The 9540-nt window shown below is 38.4% G+C and overlaps 1 protein-coding gene across 1 annotated transcript; it reads left to right on the forward strand.

Annotated features, from left to right (window-relative positions):
- Positions 1-368: 368 nt before the first annotated feature.
- Positions 369-6286, forward strand: LOC139715513 (ras association domain-containing protein 3-like). The gene is made up of 2 exons (XM_071627082.1): positions 369-832; positions 1449-6286. The coding sequence occupies exons 1-2, from the start codon at positions 722-724 to the stop codon at positions 1620-1622; spliced, it is 285 nt and encodes a 94-aa protein (XP_071483183.1). The 5' UTR covers positions 369-721; the 3' UTR covers positions 1623-6286.
- Positions 6287-9540: the final 3254 nt, after the last annotated feature.

Here is a 9540-nt window from a genome sequence, read left to right on the forward strand (position 1 = left end):
TGGGGGGGGGGGGGGAGGGGGTGATGGTGAGGGGGCAGAAATTGAAGGAGACCAAAACAAGTCACATTAGCAGAGTGAAGATCCAATTACAGATGACTGTGCCAAATTATTGAGCGGTTGAAATTTGTTATCAAGATGTCCCGGAGGAAAGATGAGACATTAATTGCAGCCATATACAAGACTTCATCCTTATTGAAACCATTATGAGGTGTTAGGTTTCTTTGTGTGCTAATAAATCAGTGTGTTGAAGTGCAGGCATGTATCTGGCACCAAACCACAGGGAATAGTGAACCTTAAGACCTGAAACTATCAGATATGTGCCAATAGTGTATCTTCTTCTAGGTAACTGTTCTGAATGGCCAAGTATTGCTTGGCAAACATATTAGCTAATTTAAACTACTCTCTATAGAGTATGTATGAAATCTCCAGATTATAGCTTGTGTGGAGTGAGAATGCAATGTACCACTACATACCGTTGTAGTTGTCCTTATGGAGTGGGGACAAAACAAGAGGTATTAGAACTTTCATCTGAATTCAAGAGAGCTGCCTCTAGTGCTTGAAATTTTTATCCTGTGTCACTACATCTCTGTAACAAAGGAAATTTGAGTTAATTTCAGTAGGGATCCTGTGAGAAGTGATTGTGTCTGCAAGACTCAGACAGCTAACAAACATATCTTGTGTTTGTGGCCCCACACTGTTTGCATTCTTTCCTGCAGTGTTCATGCGTAAGATGGTTGACGAGGACAAGCCCCTCTTCTTGTGCCTGGGATGGGTGAAAGCCACCGGGGACAAGAAATTTGAGCTTCGAGAGAATGAGACCGGAGTTATTGAGGTGAGTTAAAGGTCCAACACTACATGGCTGACAGTCACATGTACTCACAGTTTCCATAACTAGCATGTTATAGTGGTAAACGGTTCCTGGTCTTCTAGGTGACAGGGCTCGTGGCACAAGTATAGTTTTGGAAGGTACAACTTATGCTTTAATATTGATATCAATGCATTGCATGAACATCAAAAGGCATTTGATCAAATCAGGAATAGAGAAGAAATCTTCTCCAGGGCTTACAACTGTTGTAAACTGATCACGTCATGATTTCAGAGAAACAGAAAGTACTCACAAGTTTTCTACACACCTACATTTTTGTGATTTCACCTTTTTTTAAACACAATTCACTTCTGTTTTGCTTGTCTGCTAAGTTTAGCCAGGTTCAAACTTAAGGTCGGCTTCCAATATAATGCCAGGCATTGTAAATTCACTATTAGTAGTAATATTATGTTAGGGAGTATTTTAAAAGATAATGCCAAGAAAAACCTCACAAAACAAACCATCCATGGCAGTGCACTGACCTAACCCTACACTGTATCTACCATGAATGTGTATTCAGAGGAAATAATCGGCTCAGAGTTAATCCTTGATTCCTTGATTCCTTGATTCCTTGATTCTCCAGTGGGAAGCCTTCACTGTCCCGGAGCTGCAGAACTTCCTGCGGATCCTGGACAAGGAGGAGGAGGAGTACATCCAGCAGGTCAGACGCAGGTACAACAAGTACCAGAGTCTCCTGCAGGAGGCCATGGAATCAGCACCAGGAGCCAGCCCAGAGAAGGAGGCTGTTAGATCTTGAGGGGGAGGCATGGCCGCTACGTACAGTCCCACATATTGTCTCCTGTGTGGTCATCACTCTCTTGATAGATCTGTCTACTCATAGTTTAGATTTCATTTGCTTGTTGTATGTCTCTTTTATTCTGCTTTCAGGGTTAGCATTTAAAGCTTGTAGTGCAACTGAGCCTTTGGTATCTTGTGACTATTTTGGGCTATTAAGGGGATTTTTTTGTCAAATAAGAATTGGGGAATCTGGGAATACTTAGAATATCATCTGGTTTGAACACCACTTGCTGGCACGCAGGTTATAAGTGCACCATTGTGGAATATCTTGGTGGAGGGATGTCTCAATAAAGTCTTTTGTAATTCTTTAAAAGGAATTGACTTAAATTTGAAAAATGCAAAAAAAAAATAGAATAATGGCTAACAACATATAGATGCAGGATGGAGAAATGTTGGAAAAGATTAGACAACATCCCAGACATATTAGGATGTTGTTTTCAAGAGCTGTTAGAGTTGACATTCCCTCCCAGCTCTCCCCCTGTATTATGCCAACCTCATCCTGTGTTTTGCTGCACAGAACTATGTGAGGAGGGTACAAGGGTTGACAGTGGAACATTCCATAGCTGTTTGACATTTCATACAGCAGTCTCAATTCTAGGCCATTCGTTAGGAAAGAAGAAAAATATAGTTCCGTATTGTGATTGGTGTCAACCCAGAGATCTTATTTCCAGTATTCCTTTTCCAATGGACCATTTGATGTCAATATTCATTTATCCTCTCATGGTGAGAAATGGAATGTATAAAGGTGAAGTTGGAAGTATCTCAAATAACCAGGCAACACTTGTGATTTTAAGTTACCTGAAATGCATATGGCTATCATATGGTTGAAAAGAATGTTCCAATATTTGACAAGATTTTGGCCAAAGGGAATTTAAGTGTTTTCTTTTGGTTTTAGTGATTGTGAAATTCAATGCATTACTTTAATGTTGTATGAAGAGCAGACAGAAATCAAACATTTAATCAAACTAAAAATTTGACAGATGTTGTATAAAAAGAAGTGAAGGCCTGATTTGAGATACTTTCAAGTGGAATGGCAGCTATAAGCACAAATTTCCACTTGGCGAGAATGAGACAATGCAAGATTCAGGAAGAGATGTTGATATTTTGTTTTCCTCATGACAAAGGGCTTATCAAGCTATGACCAAACAATCTCAGACTTGTGTGTGCAGGTGAAGTGTCGTACCAGCCACAAGGTCCGTGACTCGCCGGATGGGTGGACAAAGTTTGCTGCCGTATATTTGTTGTGTCAAGTTCCTGCTTCAAATCCAAAGTGAACAAACATTCCTTTTCCAGAGAGATGGATACGTGTATCAATTGGTGTCTAAACTGGTCTGTAAAATTTCAGCCTTCTTGGGTGTAAAGATTTCTTGATGTAGATGTTTTAGATGCAATAGGATTTGCTTCCTGTAGATATGCTTGCTGTGCTTCTTTTTTTTTCACCTTTTTTTTTTCAATCCATTTGGTGAATGACAACCTGAAAGAGTTTGTATGAGATTCAGTCAATGAGCCGCAGTTGAAGAAGCAAAATGAGATTCCAAAATGAAACACTTTGACAGAAAATTTGATGCTAAATAAAATACAATGCTCCTTGGACACCTGTGATAAAAGAAAGGATACAAAAAGAGATGTTCAGATTGGAGCTGCAATCAAAGATTTGTATCTTATGAGAAAGTTTTAACCTGTGTTTGATCAGTTTCTCATTTTACTGCTTGTGTGAGCTTATTTCATGCTAGTTTAACTCATAGTTGTACATTTACTCAAAGTTTTGTGTAGATATTCTGCTTGTGGGTGCAAATAGAACAAAATCATTCTCATATTGAATGTATTTTGGTGTGATGAGTGTGTGTAATTACAAGGCTCTGTAGGGCTCTACTTACAATATGTTGCAATCTAGGTTAATGGGGGCTACGATTAATTGTAAGGTAGGTTGAGGAACTTTTATTTTTTTATATGTGTGTCAAAAAGGAGAAGTGCATTAACTTACATTTTACCAAACACATCGATGTATAGGACATAATGTTGTAAGATACTGAAGTATTTGTATGGTTACTCCTATCAGTATGAATTAAGTAGCAGAGACCAACGAGATCCATCTTTTAATAGTGTTGGTAGTGAAGAGCTTTTTTTAGCCTACCTCTTTTCATGTGGCAATTCATATCACAAGGCCTATTTCCATACCAATCTTAAATACACAGTCTCTCTCTAGTCACTGTGCATTCCTAGTTGCATGTCACTGAGTGTGAATCAGTGTCAACCTAATATTCTGGTTTCTGAACCGTTTTCTCAACAAAAAAACAAACAAACAAACAGCTAGGTTCACAACAAACCATGCTGAGCAGAAGCACAGACAGCCAAAAAATACAAAAAAAGAGAGATCAATTTGATGCATATAAGGCATATCTCATGCTTTGTTGCTTATACCATATTTGTGCATCTCATGTATTTCTAGGATACAGCATACCAGACATAATTCTTCAAGATAGCTATCCCAAATTAAGCATTTCAAGCAAGACAGAGTAAACATCAATTGCCCACAGCTTTGAGATCTCTCACTACCGAGCTCTTCACTGCCAATACCAAATCTAACACAGTATTTTCTGAAATATATTAATGTCTCGTTCTAGGACCAAGACACCAGACTGACTGTAGTTACACTTATACTTGGTACACACTTCACGGGATGGTAGCCATCGCGTAAGCAGTTCCCTTTTATCACAAGAATCTGCCCACTTATGCTCAAAAGTATGTGTATGTCAAGACAGTGTATGGATCATTATCATTATTTTTGGGGGGTTTTCTTTAATGATTAGCTGCAAGATATTTTCAGGTGCTAGGGTGATTAGGCATAGGGTTAGCTATACTTTTTATTTTTAGTAAAAGCAATTCAAGTTTTATCTTGCCAGGTATTTGTATTCTTTGTCTCAGTTTGGAAAAGTTTGGATATTGTATATTACTTTTCTTTTTAAAAGTGTAAAGATATATGTTGTACTTCAGGGACTAACAGTGATTAACTTGTAAGTATGTCATAAGGACAGTGGTGCTTGAATTAGTGGACTGAGGCAAACTCTTATTCACATAGGATTACAACACAACTTACTTCTACCTTGATCAATTGAACATCTCAGTCAAATTGTGAGTTTTTTTGTTTAAGTTTGGAAAGATCGTTTGTGGTTGTTGAGGTTTTTTTTTCTTGAAAGATAGGATGTTTCCTTAAATCATAGAGTCCTGTTCTTATTGTATATCTGATAACCTTGGACCTTGCGTACATTCCTTGTGTCAATTGAATCCAGTGCATTTACTCCACAATCATAGGACTTAATTAGTTGTGCAATGTTGAGAGTATACAAGGTATGTGCAAGCATGTTCCTCTTTTCAAAGGCCTTCAACATCAGTCAAGTTCCTTTCAAATTGGGAAAGAATTAATTGTTAAAGTGATATTGATGAAGAACCCTAAAACACACTGGTATTTCCAGCCTGCAGTCAATGCATTGTCACCGATATCCCCGTCTATCTATTCCTGAGTTAGATGAGGTAGGATTGTGCAATGCCCTTTTACACCTATATCTTGACTTTCACAGTCATATGGTCTAAAGTCTAGTGATAGTCCCTGATGTGGGCACTGGTATGATAACAAGATCCCAGGCGAGTTGTCCAGAACAACTCTGCTGGGTTGGCAAATTTTTTTGGTTTACCAAATTTTTTGGACAATGCCTGACATTCCATTCACTGGGTGGCCCTAAAACTTACTCGCTTCCAGTCATAACAGATTATGGTATGCTTGCACACACCCTGTATATAATTCCCATTTGGCTGTAAGATAGCCAACATGCCACTCATGGAGAGGATGTTATAATTCCCATGTGGCTGTAAGATAGCCAACATGCCACTCATGGAGAGGATGTTATTACCAAAGCTAGGTGTAATTCTTGTAGTAAGCATTAACTGAACAGGTGTGAATCCATAGTCATTCTATCTGTGTATACGAGTGTATCTGTGTATTCATGAGGTCTGAAGTGTATAATTTGGTTACGTTCATATTTTTGACACCTTGTCATATATTATTACTAAGGCTGCAAAAAATGACTCCCCAGAGTAATCTTATACTTGTTCTCAATGTAAGCCCACCTGTTTTTGAGAAATGTGAGGAAATATCTTCTAGGGCTACTTAGCGTATTTTCATTTGTATGTTTTATCATTACTATGACTGTAATGTGTCTTCTTTGACAGTATTAATGGGTTTATAACTTATTCCAGTTGAAAATTCTTGTCCAAGTGAGCAAGAGGTTTTCACATGTAAAATAGGCTGTATATCTTGTAATCATTTGAGGACTGTGTCGTTTGAGTCCCCAGGACTATTTTTTCCCGAAGTATTACGTGCAAATTGCTGTTGATACAGACATTGTGATGCCTAGTTGGTTAGTCTTGTGAGATTATTTGAGCATGGCTCCTGAGATAGTGCTCTCAGTTCAGTTTATTGAAAGTAGATGGTAAATATGAGGCGTACCTGAAGCCACCTCAGCGGCGTCATCAAAATGGAATTTGATATTTGCACAACCATGTATGGTCTGTAACCATAGCAAGGTGCAAAGTGTCATTGCAGAGTAAGGCAAGAAGTGAAATGTACCTTGGGATGCATGTACGCAGAATTCTAGTTCTGTGTTCCCTGCATCTTCAAGGAAGGCGGATGAATTTGAATTGAAAAGCAGCCATATCTCAGTATTCATGCGCTTCGAAAATCTCAGTGGACTACACAGTGAGGCATCATGGTCATATATCATAAGGCATAAAATTCTACAAAGTGTGTGTATCAAGCACAGGACTGCTATGAGTTACAGACTTCGCTTTGTGTTTTTGCTTTGGAGTATGAAGACAGGAATTCAAGATGAGAGTGTGAATGTGCATCAACCAGGGTGATATAAAGACTTCCTGGTTTATGTGCAGGATATGTCTTGGATTTGTGTGTGAAAGGTTGCTTAAAGCGACCACGAGAAGTCTGAACCTAGATTAGAGGATACTGGGTAGATCAGACACCAAATTGTTTTGTGCTTGGACAGTGCCATACTCTTAACCACTCATTTCACTTGCCTCTGCTTACTATGCAGACAGGAATTGATTTGTGACCCATGACAGAAGTGTGAAATCCCTCATGTGACTTGGTTTATGTTGCGAATGTCATATTTGCTAGTTACCTTCTAACCATCACAGTGGGTAGGATAACAAGGGCAGTTGCCAGCTGGTCACAAGTCAGTGAAATCTGTCGTAGCAATAAAGTGCCGTTTTTACACCAAGGCTTTCTGTTGAGGTAGAACATAGTGAAGGCACATCTTCTAGAGCAGTCTCTCATTTCTGGTTGTACAATTGTGTGGCACTGACAGGCTTTCAGCAGCTTACTGTACGTTGCTTCAAGGACCAGGGAGACTGAATTAACCTATGCATTCTCAGCAGGATTATTTGTAAGATAGGGGCATTTCTATGGTAACCACAGTATTGTAAACTATGTAAGATCAAGGTGAATAAGGACAGATCAAACATAATGTACATAGGATATCTAATATTGATCTGTGTAATGTGACTACCTAGGTACTGTATACATGTAAATAAGAGTTAAGGTGTAAGATAGGCCAAATCACCAATCTTTGTAAAATATGTAATAATACTGTAAATTAATGATACAAAAACGCCAAATCTATACCGTTATATCAAAGCAAGGACTATGTACTATTGCATCTTCTTCCAAGAAAAGTATGAAAGAAAAAAAAGTGGACAAAAAAAGTGCTACAAATATATATATTTCAAGATATGCATGGCATGTTCTATGAATTTTTTTTTTTTTGTATGAGATGTAAGTGCTACTTGTGCTACAAAGGGAGCAAGATTCTTGCTGACTAATTGCAAAAGATGAGTTTTGATGTGTGGCAGATTTGAGTCAAAATGACGGGTAGAGGCATGGATTTTTCCTGCAATCAAAGTTATTTATGGCATATTTGCGATCTACACAATGAAAGAATGCCAGTGGTTAGTCTATCCGTCAGGAACTGGATGATCTGTGGGGATGGAGCCTTTTGCACAGAAGTGGTACCAATGACAATGTCTGGTTGGTCCTTCTGAAAGAGTGCCAAGATCTGCCCCTCAGGGGGAGAATCTCACAGCCGTGTGTGTGTGTGTGTGTGTGTGTGTTAGAGAAAGCTGTTTGTATATGTCATCGACATTTGAAGAGGCTAGATATCTAGTACCAGGTGATGCAGTGATTGAAAGGAGAGATTGATTAAGAATGCATGTATTGGTTTTCACCAGGAGGGAGGGAGACATCTTGGAAAATCCAGAAGTGATGGACAAAGAATAGACAGACTACATTGTGGGTTTTTTGTCTACAAAGAGAGTATGTTTATGATGTGACGTATATTTGGTCACAGAAGCAATTGTATCATGTTGAATTGTGAATCCTTGGAAGTCTACTGTCATCAAATTGACTTCAAACTCCAAAGTGTGTGCTGTAAACGTCGTGCAAGAAGTTGCTGCTCTATGGAGGTTCTTTTTTGTCTGTGTTATGTGAAAGGAAGAAGTGTAAAGACTAAGGCTGTACCTTGAATTAAGGAGTTAAGATTTTGTCATTTCCCTGTTGGACGTGGGGAATGATTTATTGTAAGGAGCTTAGGATGGTCTCATGAATATGAACTCTAATTTACTGTAATAAATTAGGAAGATTTATGAAGATGTAAGGAATGCTTTGGTTGTTGCCAAATGTTTCAGGTACTTTATATGTCTCTAACATGTTATTGTTTTTATTTTTTCCATGTCAGGGAATCACAGAGCCTTTGTAATGCATGTTTGAAGATTCGGAAAAAAAAAAATTATCAACAGTTTCATGTTTGTGCAGTATTGTCGGCAATAAACTGTGAATTGTTGAGAATCGTAAAATCACTTCCTGATCCAGCATTGTTGTCTTCCAGTATTCTGAATTATTGAAGCGTGTAGTGTCAATGTGAATGGTGCTCTACAGTGTGTGTGTTTGTGTGTATGAGTGGGAATTTTTAAGACTCTACTTCCTTAATGGAAGTAGGGCTTCTATTTTGTCCTTCTCCTTTTTCTTATCTTTTCTTCTCTTGCTTTCCTCCTCCTTCTTTGCCCAAGATATACGAGAGGAACATTGACTATGCCTGTAGGTGCAGGAGGCAAATGTTGACTGTGTGAGGATAAAATGAAGGTCTAAAGACAAGTATTGTACTAATAAACATGTTTTTGTGAAAAGGAATGATCAAACATGCTTGATTAGGTGCATGCGAAGCACTCCCTGGCAGATAAAAAGGTGTGGAAGTGTCAATGTGTACAAGATACATGCACATTGTATATGCTTTGTTGTTACCTGAACTCCTCTTTTACTACTTCCATTTCACTGAATTCATTTTCCCCAAACGTTAGTTCCCCTAGCACAAACTGTGAAACTTTTCCAGGGTTGGCTACATTTTGGTTGAGCCGTAGAACTAGACAACAACTATACGGCAACCAGACTAAATTGTATCAGACTCGGTCGACGCATTAATACCCATGGGCATATGGGATATCAAAGCTCCAAACTGACCAGTGAAAATTGCACTTTGGTATCTGAACCACGGCTGGATACTAGCGCTTAGCCACTTCCGTAGAGCAAGTAAAAATATGAAAATGGGGCAAAGTTTCTTCTCAGAGTAAGGGGGAAAATATCAACAAAAAAAAAAAAAACAACAACTTTTGTATCTAGCCAATTCAGTGTAGGATTCATTCGCATTAAGAAGTCATTATTATCTGAAAAGATGCACAAGTTCAGGAAATAAAAAAACAAAAAACAAAACAAACAAAACATTGTGACCATCATATTGGTAAGGAACAGAGACAGTGCT

This window comes from Diadema antillarum, unplaced genomic scaffold (genome assembly GCF_040938485.1).
Source record: "Diadema antillarum isolate AM-2024a unplaced genomic scaffold, OU_Dant_1.0 scf00000049, whole genome shotgun sequence".
Lineage (NCBI taxonomy): Eukaryota > Metazoa > Echinodermata > Echinoidea > Diadematoida > Diadematidae > Diadema > Diadema antillarum.